This window comes from Pristis pectinata, chromosome 1 (assembly GCF_009764475.1).
Source record: "Pristis pectinata isolate sPriPec2 chromosome 1, sPriPec2.1.pri, whole genome shotgun sequence".
Classification (NCBI taxonomy): Eukaryota; Metazoa; Chordata; class Chondrichthyes; order Rhinopristiformes; family Pristidae; genus Pristis; species Pristis pectinata.
In genome coordinates, this window is record NC_067405.1 from 52,405,877 (window position 1) to 52,424,914 (window position 19,038).

At 39.5% G+C, this 19,038-nt stretch overlaps 1 protein-coding gene across 2 annotated transcripts in view; it reads left to right on the plus strand.

The window, feature by feature from the left end:
• Positions 1-1,069: 1,069 nt before the first annotated feature.
• The window catches only part of itgav (integrin, alpha V), a 76,622-nt gene continuing 58,653 nt past the window's right edge, over positions 1,070-19,038 (plus strand). The window contains exons 1-2 of one of the 2 annotated variants that reach the window (XM_052030793.1): positions 1,070-1,775; positions 2,149-2,279. In XM_052030793.1, the coding sequence (XP_051886753.1) occupies positions 1,606-1,775; positions 2,149-2,279 (301 nt within the window). In that variant the 5' untranslated portion in view covers positions 1,070-1,605. The remainder of the gene's footprint in view (positions 1,776-2,148; positions 2,280-19,038) is intronic. The other variant, XM_052030802.1, reaches the window with a different exon arrangement.

Genomic DNA, 19,038 nt, shown 5'->3' on the forward strand with positions numbered 1-19,038 from the left:
TTTTACTATTTACTACTTCACTGTGTTTATGTATGGAATCATCTGTCTGGATGGCACACAAACAAAGCTTTCTGGTACATGTGACATAATAAACCAATACCAATAATGTTATGGGATGGATATGTGTGAGTGCTTGTCCACAACCTCATGAATTATAAAAAATAATTATTGGAACTGGATCTGTGCTCCTGTTTGCCTCTTTTTTATGTGTAGCCTAGTGGCACCTTTTTAGATCATGAGTACTTTCTCTTGGTTGGTATGGTTATTACCTGTAATTTTCCCCAAGTAGTACTTGGGGGGCCTTTGAAGGCTGAAAAACCTTGGTTGGTGCACTTGTAGACAGCTATCTCTGGTTTTGGGGAAATGAGATAGAATGCCAAAGATCTGTAATTTATGGAGTCTTTTACGTGGTTCAGCATTTCTAAAAATAGCAAGAAGAGTTAAGTCAAGTTCATAACAGTATACCAACATGCCCTACTTATAATTAAGGGCTTATGACTTGCATATTTTGAACTCTCTCATGCATAATTTAGGTCCTTAACTTAATCAGTGACTTAACCTTTCAAATGTGTCATTTTGAAAAACAAAATGGAACATTACTTTCAAGTGATATTACCAAGCATCATTCGCATTAATCAGAAATGTTATTCACTGCTTTTTACCCATCGTGAATGTTTCAGAAAACAGAAAAAATAGAGAATATTGGAAATACCCAGCAGGGCGGGGGAATAAAATGCATGAGGTACATTGAAACTTTAATTCTCTCTCCGTCTCTCCACAGATGCTACCTGACATGCTGAGTACATCCTACACGTTCTGTTTTTATGATAAATTTCCAGCATCCGCAGTGTTTTGCACTTCAATTAATATTCTCGATGACGCGTAGCGTGCAGGTTTTTGGCCCTTCTACGAAATGGGGAGTTTGCGATGCTACAAATGCAGGATATCACCAGCGACGTCTCCAGGAGCCATTAAATGTCTCGTTGCATAAATTATCCACCTTCATTGTGTTACTGGGAAACTGCTGAGTAATTGTTTCAAGTTTCCAGCGAACACAAGAACTGCCCTCTCAGACTAAGTGACTAAATCTGGCGGCTGCATTGTTTGGTGGTGCAAGGAACAGTGTCAGACGGAGGGAAATGTATGACGAGAATTGAATTAACGCAAGACAGGAGGTAGGTGGAGCTTCCTTCTTGGCAGAAAGACGTCGGTGGAAAGCTGCCTTTAAACCTCGGTCTGATCGTTGGGGGAACACTGATTCACGTCGAACTGAACTACTCACGTCGAACGTTGCTTACACTTCATTTCCTGACCCGAGCGGCGCGCGGCCATCCGGTTGCTATTGGCAGCGCCGGGCTGGGGTTCTAAATCAGAACCTCGGGATAGCGTCTGGGTTCGATCCGGGCACGCGGGGGTGCACCCAGGCAGTCCGCAACACTTGGCCCGCCTCGTCGTCGCCGCCGACGAACCAGCAGCCTCGCTGCAAGGCATCGACCCTCGGCCGGCAGTCCCCGCTCTGGGAAGGGAAGAGGGGGTGGGGGGGGGGGGTGATTAAAAAAAAGAACTTCAGTACGTTGTAAAGCGAAGAAAGGGAGTCAGATCTTAATGATGGCATTCGGGGATTTGGAGACGGGGCGCCAAGCGCTTGTCGTGATCTTGCTCTCTCTCTCCCGTTGTTCGGGCTTTAACTTGGACACCAGCCCATCCGTTTACTCCGGACCTCAGGGCAGTTACTTCGGATTTGCTGTCGACTTCTTCACACCTGCCTCGGGACAGTAAGTGGAAGGTTAAAAGCATTCTCTGAAGGGGTTTATTGTCTGGATTTTTTTTCTCTCTACGAACACAGATGTTGCAGCAAAAAATTCCAAATGTTAAAATATGTTTATTGCTTAAATGTAGCAGTTGTGGGTTTAACATGCCTTCCACTGAATTAACTGCTGAACATATTGAGGCAAAGTATGCACCCTGCTGTGATTTTTAAATACTTGAGTACTTCTTTTGTTGGTCAAAACTAAACATAAATCTGTGGAGCAAGTATGCGATCCGTCTTTGCCATTGTCCTAGAATGAAATGCATTCGTGAAAAGGTGACTGCACAGTAAACTGAACAAAGGCTTTTGTTTCTCTGCTCTTTTCATAATGTTCCGAGAAGGAACATTTTAGTTGGAGCCCCAAAGGCAAATACTTCTCAGCCAAACATAGTCGAAGGTGGAGCGGTGTACAAGTGCCCCTGGGAAAGCGGGGTCGCCAGCTGCGAGCAGTACCCATTTGACAACACAGGTATGTAGATTTATTACTGTCAAGCAATCCTGTCCTAGTCAAACATGTAGCAATTCCTCCTTGGTGGCAGGTTTGATTCAAGTTGTATCTGCAGAGAGCCTGTTTGTACATGGTGGTATAGAATAATTTTTTTTTCATTCTGCATCCTGCATGAGTTACTAAATTATCATGCAATTATCCAACTGCATTTTGTATATTTGGAACTGCTATGATCAGATAAACAGCAGACCCCCACTTTGAGTATCAGGTTGTATACCTGTGACCTGGCATAAACTGTTTTCAAACTTAAACGTTAAAGCCAACTTTTGTTTCTTAACTGATCAAAATAAACAAAACCACACTTTCTTCCATGTATTTTTTAATGTTAGTTGCCTATCTAATTGTACATTATAGTATAATGCAAATTTAACACACTATTTAATAATCCTATTGATATTATTTGCAGGGAGGATACTAATGTGGTCACCATTGTTGCAAGCTGTTTGTTTCATAGGTGTAATGCAACATACAGTATTGGTCTGGTGGCTGTAATATTGCCTTTGTTTGACAGTTGTAAGTTCAAGACCTGGTCTAGAGATTTGAGGACGTTATACAGATCAACAATCCAGTTATCTATGAAGCATGATTTACAAGGAAGTGCTATATTGTAGAATGTGCCATCTTTTAGATGAAATGTTAAACAGTAACCAGTGTATTGGATATGTTTGTAAGCTAACTTTAGCAAGTTGGAAACATTGAAATAGATTGGTATTAATGTATATAATGAGGTAATTTTCCTATTCTAAGTAGTAGAAGTGGGAAAAGTTTTGCTCTTCCTCTAATTCAGCAAGTTCTATTCCCTTCTTTGTGTGGAAGTTGAGCACAGAAGGGTAGACCGATACTCCAGTGCAATTGCATTCTTGGACGTGGCTGTCTCAGATGAGTTATTAAAATGAGGACCTGATTGTTCCCTCAGGAGGTCATGAGAGATCCTATTACTCAAGGATCGTGGCAGATAACCGTGGTGTCCTGGTCAGTGTTTACGTATTAGTCAACATTTCAAAAACAGCTTACTGGTCATTATCACGTTGTTATTTATGGAAGTGTGCTGTGTGCAAATTGGCTAACCTGTTTCTTGCATTTGCTGTAAAATGGTTCAGGATGTTTGAAGGGGATGTGAAAGGTTCTATATAAATGCAAGGTTTTGTGGTGAATTACGGCATTTTGAATATTTGGCACTGAATGCAACAGTTCTTGATCATAAATGTAAATTATTAAAGTAGTTTTGGAAAAAGCATTTGACCAGAGTGTTCTAGTGAATCTGTGCGTGAAGAATATAATTTTGATATATTGATGAGTTGGACTTGGGTATAATGGCATAACTTCAAGTTTTGCAGATTACTCAAATCTCAAAACTAGTAAGCAGTAAGGACCTGAGTACCAGACTTTGGGATGCTCTACAGACTGGGGGGTATAGACATTTCATCACTCATTCAATATGTTATGTTCTAACGTTGGGATCAAAATGTAAACTGAGCGCATGCAAACTCTAAAGCATTTAATGTAACATTTATCTCCCCAGTGATTCCTTGGATGTTGATGGAATGATCAGTGAAGACCTGTCATTTGTTCAGTTTGTGCGCTGAATTCATTTTTCTAAATGAAATAAATGATCTTGCTATGATTGGGGGAGATAATAGAAGCTGTCAAACAATTTTAAATGTAGCTGCAGAAATAAGAGACTGTATTTAAGAATAATGTATTAAAAATCCAGTATTCTTGGCTGTTACTAATTTTGGCATGGGTCACAAGTTATGCTAACCAGTGGTTATCAAACAGGGGTTAAACAGCTGGAGTATGCTGGCCATTTCTGGCCACCTCACTTAAGGACAGCAAGGATTCCAGAAACAATGCAGAAATTTACTTGAATGGTATCAGTAATGAAAAAGAAACTTCAATTTCATGAAATCATGGTCATACAGCACAGAAAAGCTCACCATGTTCATGCCAACCACCAAGTACCCATCAATACTAGAGAAATAAGAGTTGCCATCTGAACAGAATTTTTTTTAAGGGAAATTTGATTAGAGATTTTCATCTCGAGACTTTTAGTGGCACAACTAAGCAGTGACTTTATGGTGGAAGAGGGTATGGAAATCTGAAAATACCAATTAAACATAGTAAAGATCAGAAGATTTTTACAGAGCAATCTTTTGTGATCTGGTGTGCACTGCAGAAATTGTCAAAACAACAGGTTTGGTTGAGAAATTTTAAAAAGGAGTTGAATGATTACTAGGTAGTAAGTGCACGGAAAACATTTGTAGGAATGTGAAAAGACTCTTGAGGTGGGGTGTGGAATTATTGGAAAATGCTTTCAATAGCATATCATGAACTGTGGGACATTATATGATCCCTAGGAAATAACGTGCAATAATTCTTCCAAGATTGTTAATGTGTATGCTGAAATGTGCTAAAACTTTTAAAAGAAATAATTGTTGGTATTCTAAAATTTACTTTGCTACAGTCTTGAAGGAGGTGGTATTGTGCTCATCAGCCATGGGAAATGGATGGTTAGAATGTCATTATAAAGTAGTTGTCGTTGGTGTTTCTTGATTAAATCAACAGCGTCATGCTAAGCTAATAAAAGCAATTCTATAATGAAATATCCAACAAATTCCAATGGTTACAGAACCTTTCATTCAACAACAATTTTGCATGTGGATTCTTACAAGAATCTAACATTTTGAGTGAGTGATGGAAAGCATTTTGGTGAAAAAGAGAAATGTTGTGGATCATCCATGAAATACTGTGAGAAATAAAGTCACTGGGGCATGTTTTTGCTATGTATTAAATTTAAGTGACATGATATTGCTAAATACAGAAAACATTGTAAAATTTAAAAAAAAACTGCAAATTGTGAATAAGAACAGAAAATTCTGTTAATTTGTGTCAGTCAGCATCTGAAAAAGAAGGTAGGCTGTGATGTTTTCGGTGTATGGTTACTCCTGAAACTTAAGGTAACTTTGCTCTTTACAGAAGCTGATTAATCTTTAGTAATTTTTTTTATTACCAAGAGCATTGTTTGATTTGCCTCATTGCAGCAAGCTGTAGATTATCATATATATTTTTTAAAAAAAGTAGCATCTTTTGAGGGCCTGCAAAAACAGCTTAAAGTGGCAAATACTAGTGCCTTCGTGAATTGCATAATAAAGTAGGAGGAAGATTGTGAAATTAGTGATCCTATGAATCAGGCAAATTTCTAAGAAAGGATTTGCATTCCCAAACTAAAATCAGAAGCTTTGAAATAAGTTTGCACAGTTAAGGGTTACAGGGAGAAGGCAGGAGAATGGGGTTTAAAAGCAATCAGCCATGATTGAATGGCAGAGCAGACTCAATGGGCCAAATGGTCTAATTCTGTTCCTATATCTCATGGTCTAAATTTGTATTGTTGGGAAGAGATGGACAAATGGTTCCCAAAGGATATTACTTGAAGAAATACTCCTGCATTTATTGTATCGTATGTCAATAAAGTAATTTTCTTTTTGTTTTGATTTATATAATCTGACCTTGCCCCAAGCCAGGAATCTGTGAATTAACCATAGGAGGTGCCCAGGATTACATTGTCGATGATCTCAAAGGAGCATGTGGTTAGAACCAGGTTACAACAGCTAAACATTGGAAATCTATGTTTTATTGACATTGCTATAGGCATTGCACATTCTCACAAATGCAAAATTTGTGTGAAGTGAAAGAAGGGCAGCTACTTATTGGAGGATGATTCTGAACTGTGCAAATACCATACCAAAGACTCACCTGAAGCACTATGATGACACCACCTTAAGTAATCTTTTTTTCTCATTAGATTGAATAATACATTATGTATTAATGTTTACTGCTGTCCCTATAAATTATGCAATATTATGGAAATGGCTTCAGGAGATTTTATTTCACTTAGTGAAGATTTAAGAATTTGTTCCATTAATAACACACAAATGGTATGCACAAAATGAGCAATAACTGAATGCATGCAAACTCTAAAGCATTTAAATATACCACTTCTCCGCTCCAGTGATTTCCTTGAATGTTGGTGGAATGATCAGAGATGACCTGACACTTGTTCTGTTTGTGCACTGAATTCATTTTTCTAAGTGAACTCATAGTGCAGCCGCATAGCAGACCTAAAATGTTTTACACAAAATAGCTCCTAGAAAATTGGGATTAAATCTAAACTGTGGGGGCATATGGTTTGGAATTTTTGTCAGTTTAAGACTTCCAGTAGGAACCTCTTCGAACAAGCTCTTTTCAAAACTTTTGGAGTCTATCTATACGGAATATCAGTGAAAGACTGGAAGTCAAGTGCAACACCCTAGTTTAGAAATTTAGACAATTTTGTCTGAATCATGTCTACTGCCGAAGATGACTTATAATACTCTGACATGAATTTTATTAGCATGCTTGAAGTTTCATGTGGAATATCTTTTAGTTATCGAGTTCTTTTCCACTGAATTAATGATGGCAAGCTTGATTTATTATACGTAAATAATGTGGATCCAAAGGAATGTGCAAAGACAAAGCTGTGTTTTTGGACTGGCCTTCGAGATGTGGTAGTCATTTTTAAAATGACTTGGTTATGACAAACTGTACCTGCAGTAGCCGCCTTGAATTCCCAGTGTCATTGGGTCACCAGCAGAAGTTAAGAATAGATGGTTACCAATGATCTGCGCCAGTCCCATTAATTTCTAGATGGCACTGGTCAAGCTGCTGAACAAATTTCTAGCTTGGAATTTAATAATTGACATACTAGCACAAGCTAAAAGAACCACAAGCCAGATTTTCATTAAGGCAAGAGTGAGGTGATGCACTTTGGGAAGTCAAATTGGGGTAGGATGTGTACAGCAAGGAATGTTGAGAGACCTGGGGTCCAAGTTTATTGTTCACTGGAGGTGGCAACACGGGTAGATAGGATGGTGAAGAAGGCACATGACATGCTTGGCTTCATGGTTGGGTCATGGAATATAAGAGTTAGGATGGCACGTTGCAACTTTGCAAAACACTGGTAGGCCACACTTGAGGTAATGAGTATAGCTTTGGTCGCCACACTGTAGGAAAGATGTGGTTGTGCTGAGAGACTGCAGTGGCGATTCTCCGGATGTTACCTGGATTGAAGGTCTTTATTTATGGGGAAGAGATTGGGTAGGCTGAGCTCGCTTTCCTTGGAGTGAAGGAGGCTGAGGGGTGACCTGATAAAAGTATTTAAGGTTATGAGAGCCATAGATGGCATAGATAATCAGAATCTTTTTCCCAAAGTAGGGGTATCAAAAACAAAGAGGGCATTGGTTTAAGGAGAAAGGAAGGAGTTTTAAAATGGACCTGAGGGGTAAGATGTTTACTCAGTGGTTGATATTTGGAACATGCTGCTAGAGGATGTGGTGAAAGATTCATTAAGACTGATGTTTGGACAGGCAAAACATAGAAGGATACAGTCCTAATGTAGGCAAATGGATTTGGTGTAGATGGGTGAAAAGGTAGGCATAGACCTGGTGGGCCAAAGGGAACATTTCTGTGCTAAATGCAAATGTATTTGAAGGTATAAATTAAGAGCAGAAGTTGCCATTTGGCCCCTTAGCCCTGTTCCACCTATTAATAAGATCATGGTTGAGCTGATTGTAACCTCAACATCACAATCCACTGCACCCATGGTAACTTTTCAATCTCTTATCAAGAATTTATCTCATATTGAAAGACTCTGCTTCTATCTGCATTTGGGGAAGAGTTCCAAAAATTATGTGGCCCCCTGAGAGAAAATGTTTCACCTCATCTGTCCTATGTGGGTAACCCCTTTTATTTTAAACAGTGACCCCCTAGCTCTAGAAACTCCTATAAAAGAAATTGTTGCTTCTACATCCACCGTGTCAAGACTCCTCAGGATCTGTATGTTTCATTCAAGTCCATTTATTCTAAACTAGAAGATAGAAGTCTAGCCTGTCCAGTCTTTCCTCATAAAACAACCTACCCATTCCAGGTATTAATCATAAATAATGAGGCCGATACTGCATTCAGCAGTCTCTAAAAATGCCCTATATAACAGAAACATAATGTTCGTACTTCTGTATTTCTTATCCTGAGCAGTAAATTATAAGATTCTGCTAGCTTTCCTGATTACTTGCTGTACCTGCACACTGGGCATTTGTAAATTGTGCACCCAAATCCCTAAGTGTCTCGGAACTTTGCAGTCTTTCAACATTTAGATCAAGTGCTTTTCTCGTTTTCTGCCAAAATAGATGATTTCACATCTTGGCACATTATATTCTATTTGCCAGATCTTTGCCTACTCAGTTAATCTATCAATATCTCTTTATAGCCTCCATATGTCCTCTTAAAACCTTACTTTCTTGTTATCTTTGCGTCATCGGCATATTTAGCCACCATAACTTCAGGGCTTACATTTGGTTCACTTGTATAAAATATAGAAAGTTGAGGCCCCAACACTGATCCCTTGTTGTATCTTGCTAACCACAAAAACAATCGATTATGCCTCCTCATTATTTTCTGTTAGCCAGCCAGTCTTTGATCCAGGCCAATATGATACCTCCTAATACAAGAAGCTTTTTTTCCTCCCTGCAGTTACCTTTGATGCAGCACTTTTCCAAATGCCTTCTGGAAATAAGTGTTTTACATCCATTGGTTTCCCTTTATCCACAGCGAATGTTACTCCAGAGAAATGTAATTGGTCAAACATGATTTTCTTTACAAAGACATTGACATTGGCTGTTTACTTTGAAATTGATGAAATATCGAGCATGGGAACCAATGATTAGGAAAAGGGGCCACCAGGTTACAAGTTCAATACTGCTTTGAGTATATATAGGTGCTAATACGGGCTGTCCCCAGGTTACGACAGGGTTCTGTTCCTGAGAACAGTTAGTAACCCAAAGTTAGTTTTTAAGTTGGCATTGAACAAAAACAGTGTGTGGGAGAGGATCACGGAAACACTGTGATGGGAGAGTGAGCAGTCACAGGAAGAGTGACCGCCAGCTGGTCCCACCGACTCAGTGAGTTTGCTCCGTGGTCGCAGCTCTGCTTTGGCTCCACCCAGCCCCCCATTGTTGTGGCTCAGTCGGGGAGAGGGGTGGGGGTTGATGGTGACAGAAGGCATGTGGAAAAATTCCCAGCAGAAGATGCCTGTGGCCCAGTAGCAGCCAGCAAATCCATCCCACTGGTATTCCAAACGCCTGCTCATATGTACAGGGTGTCTGTAAGATGGGAATTTGTAATTTGGGGAGAACTTGTACTGTGGGGAAAAATACCTAAAACTGGTCCATTTGTTATAACATTTTAATGTTGGTTGCATCTTTACACGAGCAGGCCTAGTAAGGAGAAGCAAGTGAAAACTTATCTAGGGTAATAGGAATGATCTTGTCACATTATGACTTAATTGGTGGGGTATTCTTAATGTTGTTGCTCTGTATGAAACAGTTTGACTGTTATTGCACATCTTGAGGTGAAAGGATTGGGATTAGAAATGTCTAAAACATGGCAATTCCTCATCAAACTATCTGACCTTGCAGTTCAGTGCAGTTCTTTTCCATATCACCCTATATGGAAAAAACATCTATCCAATTTGTGCAGATGACCTCCAGAAAGATGCAGAAGGAATTTGAGCATGTTTCAAGCTTGCATTGAATATTTTGCAACAACTGTGTTGAAGCAGAAATTGGCCGATCCAACCTCAAGTTCCACTTGCTATTTTTCTTGGTAAATGCGCAGGTGTCATTGGATGTCACGCCATGCTTTCCCACAACAGAAACTTTGTGTTTATTCTGGACTCTCTAATTTGGTTCCTTATCGAGTTTCAGTAATACCCAAGGGTAACAGTATCAGTTTCTAATATTGGGTACCATTTGTTTTATTCGTGCAAAGGTTACTTGAGCCCAAAAGTAAAATAAAACTGCAGGTGCTGGAATCTTAAATAAAAGCAGGAAATACTGTAAATACTGAACAGGTTGGACAGTGTGTGTGGATAGAGAGAGTTAATGTTGTAGGTCGATGATCTTTCATCTGATTTAAGAGGTCATTGACCTGGAATACTGAGTCTGGATCTCTTTGCAGATGCTGCCTGACCCGCTGAATTTTTCCTGCATTTTCTTTTTTCCCACTTAAGTTGATAGCAGTGAAATTGTATCAGTGAAGGAACATTTTTTTAAAAATTGGTCTTGAGAAGTAACATAAATGAAAGCAAATGGGCTGGATGCCTCAGTGGATTTGAATGTTCATTGGTTTTAAGTTTATGAATGGACAATGACTCTTCTTACCTGAGTTTCATGGATTAATGCTTCTTGGTGCTAAATTGTCAGTCTTGCAGTAGGTGGGGTGGGGGAGTGAAAATAACATGTCGCGGAGAGCCCTTTTTGAGTATAAAGCAGAAAATAGATTCCCATGCCACGTTGAAACAAAATACTTGTTCTCAGTGTCTGAAACTGTAAGACTGCTGCTACAAAACAACAACATTTCACAATGTATGTCAGTGATGATAAACCTGATTCTGACTTGAGTTGCAGTTCTCAGTTATTTGGGGTGAATTTCGATAAGCTCGTCATGTACTTTGAAGAAGAATGCAGACAGGCTGACTGGCACCTTAACATGTGACTTGTGATTCTTCTGTTTTTTTCCCCTGGCCTTGCCATAATAGGTTCTAGTTTATCCCTTTCCTCCATTTCTTTTTGTTTTGAATAATGAGCAGGGAAAGGGAACTTCTCTATTCTTGTGGTATTTTCCTCCTGTTTTTATGTTGGACAAAAACTTGCTTTCAGGGAGTACGTGGTGGAGGTGTCTCGCCCACCTGGCCTTAAGTAGAGGATCACCTCTGTTCACCATGTTTCTGATCCTTTTTGAAGGTTCCTTGCTGACCCTTCTGGAGTTGCAGATGTGCTGCTCTTTCTACTGACACCCCTGCTTGGAAGCAGAAATACTTAATCCATCATGCATTCCTGATCTCAAAATGAATCTGTGGTTGGGGTCCTAGTCAGCTGTGGCTCTGGTATCAGCACACCACACATCCTCTTATTTTCAAACATGTTTTCCCAAGCCTATCTCTCTCCACTTTCCTCGACTTATTTTGTACATTACAACTTGATGCCTGTCATATTACAGTCAGTGCTCATTTAAATATAAAATGCTTACTGTGTTGGAGAGGAGCTCATTGATTGTGGCAGATATTTCCCTTTTTGAAAGGTAGCCCGAGAAAGCCATTGGAACAGTGCTAGAAACTAGTTAAACCTCTTGGCAGCTGGGAACAAAGTTCCATGCTGGGATGAAAACGGATAATGTAACTTCTGGCTTTAGTTCCCCACAAAGTCTACACAGTTGCCATAATGTTACAATCTTAATATTAATATTTTTGAGTTGTAGCCAGCCAATACTAACAAAGGATGTACTGTTCCTGTAAATATATTGTTGGCAGTCATAGACAGTAAATATAACTTGCTTGTTATTTCTACTAAAAAAAATTACAGTTTAGTAAAACTCCATTGAAATCACACAAGGATTTACTGTACTGCAAAAAACGTTACAGTTTCAATATTAAAAGTTGGCTGCCATGATTTTAAAAGATACTGTTTTATTTCCCTTTATGACCTTTTGTATATTGCATCCCCTACCCTAGTTTGTCAACTTTTTTTGTTTGTAATTTTCTAAGGGCAAGCAGACGTTTGTCAAATGCTGTTACTTAATTAGTAAACAGAAAAGTGTACTTAAGGTGTTCTCATTAGATGTTCTGCTCCTATTTCATTGTTTTAGCTACTTTTACTCAAGTCATTCCCCCAAGTAAACAATTTAGATGGCAAACTTGCAACAAAATATTGGGAAAGTCCACAAGGGGTGGTGGTTTGGGCGGGGGGGGGGCGCGGTGGTTAACGCATTTTATTAGCCCAGTATTCTTCCTGTGTGCTGAACCGTCACACAGCCTGTGTTTCATTAAAAGACCTTCTTTATGAAACACCTACTTCATTAAATACACAAGGCCTTTTGGTGCAATGCATGTGTTTACAAAACAGTGTAAGTGTGTAATTATTGCAGTGTTAATTTTGGTTGTGAATGTGTATGTTTGGATTAAACTGTGAATGGCTGCCTTTGGAATTGTGAAGCCTTGTGACTTAACTGTTAAAAGACTTTATGGTGAACACATTCCCTCAATGAGGCTTGTTTTTCATGGGGCTGCAGTTGAGATTGTTCAGTGCAGTGACACTTGTTAACCCAGCAGTTACACAGTGATTAATTGTTGAATAGGAATGGCCCAGAGCATGTTGTGTTCAATGAGAGTGAATTTGGTGACCAAGAGCTACTGATTCAAGACAACCAGTCTATTTTTAATCTTTCCTTTCCTCTTTTTTTTTGAAAAAAGAAGAGCTTTTTGAACAATAGTTTTGCTAAGCATTCCTGGCTTCACTTTAATCTTTCCAAAAGCTAAGCTGAAGTACAAATTTATAGAATACACCTAATCAGTTTGTCTAGTTCCGATTAAATGGAAATTTTGGGTGCTTTAGTAACTGAAAAATATTTTGGCAGTTTCTCACGTTCTAGGCTACCAATTCCTTCCTCGTCTAATTTCAGGTAGTGGTGGTTTCAATTGTCTAAGAAATAGGATGGCTTGAATTGAAAATTCACAGTGCATTGAATGGCAGATCAAAACTCCTGGCTTAATATTCTTTTTTAGTTTTCCCTCAGCATTATTCTCTCTTTGTCTTTTCCACATTTTTTTTTGAAATGGAGACCTGGAAGGGGCAGCATGACCTGTTTGGATGCTGGTATTAGTCTATTATGTTAAATATTCACTTTTAAATTGTCTTACCAGAGCTAGTTTTGCTGCCAAGCTTGCAGTTTAAATGCTAAGCACACTGTACTAGCCATGTAGCTCTGTTTTGAACAGCACTTGGAGTTTAACTCTTGGATAACATCCATAACCTTTCTGAGCTAAAGTAATTAGAAGATGATCACAATTATTAACTTCTTACAATATGTTAATTTACAATACTATATTAAAGGATGAATGTATTTTTAAAAGTTTTATAAAAAGGATTATATTGATATTAGATGTTTGAATAATCCTTGTTTTTAGATTGCTAAAAAGCTTTGCTTCATGTTTCTTGCAAGTTTTATAAAATGGGGGAGAGTGCACACTGTTGAAAGAAGTACTTCAAGGAAGTAAGGGAGGCTTGTGCTTTTCTTGAACTTTCTGTAACTCTGGCGTAGTACAATAGAAGCAATAACTGTTGAGATTCTTGGCAAGGCGTTAAACACTTTCTGCATGGGTGGGCCACTTGGCTGCTTCATCTGTACCAACAACGACTTAAATGGAGGTAAGAATTTATGCATTCAAGGAGCTGGCTTGAAATAATTTTAGAACTGTATAGTGTGAAGCAACAGAATTAGTAACTGGTAGAGTAAAGCCCTGCACTGTTAATAGTCTGCATTCACTTCTCTTGCACTAAGTAGTAAGTATGTCATTAAAACCAATTAACAGGTCTGTAGGTCTCTCAAGCTGAGAACTTCCAACTATGGTACAATAATATATAAAAATCATCTGTATAAGTCATACGTACAGTAATAAGTCAATTATGGGGGTTATCATTTCCTAACTTGGAGAAGAGGAAGGCCACGATTATGTAGCAATGATTTCCATGTAATCAATTGATAAAGTGTATTCTCTGGCCTTGACGGTAAAAAGACTGTTGAGTACTTTGGCTTGATGACCAGAAGATAAATGAGTAATTTTTAATGTCCCTGGACCACTTGTTAGTATAAAAGGGACTTTTAAATTGGTTGTACTTTTGATAACCAGGAGTGATTGATCCCTGGGGCTCACGTCTTCTTGGACTTAAATTTTATTTCTAATGCTTAATGCTCTTTTGGTGCAATTGTTTATACTTGTAGATTCCCTCCTTGTCTTGGACTCCAGGAGTAATTCTTGTTGCCATCTTTGCCTTCTACTTTCCTTGTTTGGGCATCAAAGCAAGAAATGTAATCTAGGTGGTGTCCTGGGCTCTTCACTTTAATGAATTTTGTTGCTCCATATGCATGTGGGGCTTTCAGGAGCTGCATTTGGTTCAATTCTCATGTCGAGTGTTTTTATCATAGATTTCGACTCAAAGTTTTGAGGGAACTGTTAAAACATGGACTTCAACGTTGCTTTAGAAAAGGTAGTCTTACCTACTATGTTATTTAATGATTTAAGGTGGTCCTTAAAGCCTTTATCTTTGACCAAATTTTGGCTGTTGATTCCAATTTCCCTTTGTGGCTCCCTGTAGAATTTTATTTGCTGATATTCATGGAAACACCTGAATATCTGTAATTGTATTGAAGACTGTATAAGAATGCATGAGATTATTCATTATTCTATTTTTCATATGAGGCTGGTATTTTACTAGCCTGAGCTATGTTTGTGATGTACATTCTGCTGGTGCAGATGCATTTTGAGATAGAAGCATTCACTTTTCATGCTCCAACTTGCTATCTCAAGCATTTTGTGATTCTAGTTCAGCCTTTTTAGAGATTTGACACTTCCTTCTGGATGTTGCCACTTATGGTGGGTATTAGCACAGGGTGTTATGAATTAGCTCAGTCACATTCATACTGCAAAGCCTAGATGCTGCCTGGGTTATAATGGGGCACAGATGTGAGGAAGCCAGTTTCCCCAATGGCACAGTGAGAAATTGAAATGCCACTCGCCCACTCTGCAGTTACGTATGTGGGTACAACATCTGAAGTGTGAAAGCAAGTCTTCTGCCCTTATCAAATGTGAAAACTGTTCAAATCAAGCAGATATTGGAAGGGGAATGAACAAAAATAATAAATAAGACACATGCGACAGTATGGTTAAGCTCTGAAGGGGCCCCTGTGGTGTGTCGTAGCTTAACAACTTGCATTTGGACATCTGTTCTCTATCGAGCATTGGATCCAAATTGTGCCTAAATATGGTTTCTCTTGCACTTCCTTTCTTTTTGCAGATCCCCCATCCACTCCACCAGAATGCCAGGCCCTGTTATGTTGCAGAAAACATCTGTGAAATTTGAATACTATGGCTTTTCTTGTAGTATATAGTTTTCTTGAGGGCAACTGAGAAAAATAAATCGAGTGAATTAACTTTCAATAATCCTGGCATAAATTACAAAGATGTTCTATTTGGCTTGCACTACAGTGACATTTTGTACTATTTTCTGTTCTGATACTAGATTAACATTATTTATACCTGTGAGTGGAAATAAACAAAAGGGATAGGGCAAGGTTAAATTTCCCAAAGAAATGAGCTTACTAAACCATCTCTAAAGTGCTTCGTTAGTAAAGTTATTGTAATCCATAATATTAGCAATACTTGGTAATTGCTATTTACTAAGAAAATATAGGAATGGTCTGAGCCTTTTGAGTCTGATCTACCATTTGGTTAGACGGTGGATGAACTCCACTGTAGCTCCATCTATTTGCCTTTTTCTTGCATCCTGCAGTTTCATTACACATTTAAAGTTTTCAGTCTCCAATTTAAATTTGTAATGGACTGAGCATGCGAGTGGTCCAGAAGGCATTTCCGGATCTCCTCCATGATGTGGGAAAAGTGTATCTTTTTGAAGCAAAATCAGGAACAAGTTTATGCTTCTCTCCAGTGGAAATGATTTCCCCGTGGCTATTTTTAAAAATCAAATTCTTTAATATAATTTTAAAAATCTCAATTAGAACAGCTCCCTATCTTTTATAAACATAAACGAATGCCATGCAACTTCATGTAACCTATCCATGTCGATGCTATGATCCCAGATGTTAATTTGGTGAATCTGCACTGTGATGCAATCAAGATCAGTGTGTTTCCTAAGATTTGACGACCGTAACCACTATAGGAGTTTCACCTATCTTCCCCCCTGCCAGTCCCAGTGAGGCCAATGTTCCATTAAACTTTCTTGATTTACTTTTTATACCATGTATTTGGATTTAATTATTTGATTGTAAGGATACTTTATCACTTTGGTCTTCTATAGTTCTTAATTTTGTATTAGCAAGAGGATATTCTGATTAATTTTAGACTGGGGACTGAATATTTTTCCAAAAAAAATAGTTTTCCATATTGGGAGTAATACTGTCTAAAGAGGAGCTAATGATCACAACTGCTGTTTTATTTTCTCCCAACATATGCTCTTTTTCTATTGTTTTGCAAATTTTGCAAAAATTCATCAAGCTCTGCCTGTGCACGATGACTTGCCAGCTGTGATCCATATCAGCAGATCCACCTTGGACTCCATCCCAGTGTAAGGCTGTACTCACAACAACACTCTTCTTAATCTTTTTTTTGCTGCAATCACTTTGCCTCCAACAAATTCCCCTCTGGAGTTAATTTGCAGGATGGAATGGGGAGCAATTCAACTGTTACCACCTCTGCTCCATAACCAAGGCCAACCAACTTCAGTCATTCAGTTACAGTTACAGGTCCTTCCCAGGATACAAACGCCTGACTTATGGACCTCCCGTACATCCAAGCGAGCGTTTGGGAGACCAGTGGGATGGATTTTCCAGCTGCTGTGGGGCTGTAGGCATCCTCTGGGTGCAACCAGGGCATTTCCACATGCCTTCTCTCCCCACCCTTCCCAGGAGCCACAACAATTGGGGGCTGGGTCAAGCCAAACAGAGCTGGGAGTGCTGAGCAGATTCACTCACTCGCTCACTGAGTCAGCGAAGCAGGTTGACGGCTTATCTTCCCTGCTCTCTCTCCTATCGCAGCTCTTTCTATGATCCTCTCCCATACACTGTTTTCAACTTATGAAAAGTTCTCAGGAATGGAATCCTGTTGTAACCTGGAGACTGTCTGCACACATACAACATTTATGTAGGTGCATGCTGGAGGCAGAGTTTCAAACCATAGTCACTTCCTTCACTGGGATGCACAAGAGAATGGTTCTGGAATATCTGATTTTCCCCAAGGTTAGGGGAAGGTTGGACAGGCTAGGACTTTATTATTTGGAATGTAGGAGACTTAGGGGTGACCTTACAGAAGTGTATAAAATCATGAGGGGTATCAGTACGGTGAACGCACATAGCCTTTTTCCCAGGGAAGGGGAACTAAAAACTAAAGGGCTTAGGTTTAAGGTGAAAGATTTAAAGGGGACCCGAGGGGCAACTTCTTCACATGGAGGGTGGTGTCAGAGGAAGTGGTTGAGGCAGATACAATAGCAACGTTCAAAAGAAATTGGGATAAGTACATGGATAGGAGGGTTTTAGAGGGATATGGGCCAAAAGTGGGCAAATGGGACTAGCTGTACGTTCACTGTGGTCGGCATGAACGAGTTGGGCCAAAGGGCCTGTCTCCAAGCTCTATTACTCTCTCAGGTTGTTCATCAACCTGTTGCTGCAAAACACTACACCCTGACAGTTAATGTTTAGGGCAAGACTCTGGTCACCATGGATCACTTTCCATTGTGATTGGGAGTCAACTCACAATGAGGGCAGATGTCAAATTCCACTGCCAACTCCAGTGTACAGGATAGATGTCAAAAAAGGCCTTGAACCTGGTAATGTGGTCTGTTGAGCTGCAGTGATCCCTACCCTTCTGGATGTGTCAGAGATCTGGGCAACTTGCAACTAGCATCTTGAACAGTGGAGGTATGCCATGAAGGCTGTATCCTCAAAATTCACAACATCCACTTGAAGAATAGGCAAATCAACATCAGAATCTTCTCCCAGGTTAATATCCTCAGTTTGCTCAGCTAGCTCCAGCAGGTAGGCCACACTGTCTGCGTGCCTTTCATCTGGAGCGAGCAGTCTGCTCTGTACTTTGACACAACAAGAGATTTCCAGGACTGAGAGGATGCTTCAAAGACTTCCTCAAAATCATCTTGGGGAAAAAATGTAACATCCTTGCATCCTTTTGCAAATCCCTAGGCTGCACCCATTCCAACAGGCAGAGAAGCATCCAGGAAGGTATCGAGCATTTTGAATCCCTCTGACAGGAGCACGTGGAGGCAAAGTGCAAGCAAAGGAAGGAGCATACAGAAATCCAGCCAATCTATGTGTCCTAACTGGAATGGGACTAAGTCACCCTTGACCCCTGGGTGCAAATTGAAGAGAGGATTATTACCTGGGTGGCGAACTTCAGTATAGTGTCGGAGAAGTATGCAAAGTCAATGTTTTCTTTTTGGTTTCGATGAGCCCTTTGTCAGTTACGTGAAGTGTTCTGGTGCTGGGCTCCTCATTCAAACAACTTTAACAGTCTACAAAATAAAATGGAGCACATGTCGGTAACCTGAAGCAAAAGCAGAAATACCATCAACGCTCTGAAGGTTTGACAGATTCTGTGGGGTTAAGAAACCAAATTAATGTTTCAGGTCAACAGTCTTCATCAAAACCTGAAAATATTCAGGAGGTTAAACAAGAGCAGAGCCAGGGAAAGGGAAGAGTGGAGGAAAGAGCAAAAGACTGCAAAATAGGAGCTATTTAAATGACAAAAGTGAGGGAGCAAAACAAAAGGGATGAGAATGGAATGTACAAAAAAGAAAAGGTGGCACTAAGGAAGCGTAAATGGGAATAATAGGAACATTGGCAGTTGCAAGTTTTCAAGGAAGATAGATGAAGTGGTTATGAGCTGAGATTCAGCTGTACTTTCCCTGTCCTTGACTTTGTACTTGCCAGAAGCCTATTGCGTCTATAACATTTTCCAGATCTGATGAAAGTCATTGACCTGAAACATTCACTTGCTCCATAGATACTGCCGGCCTGAATATTTCCAACATTTGATGTAGTTAATTAA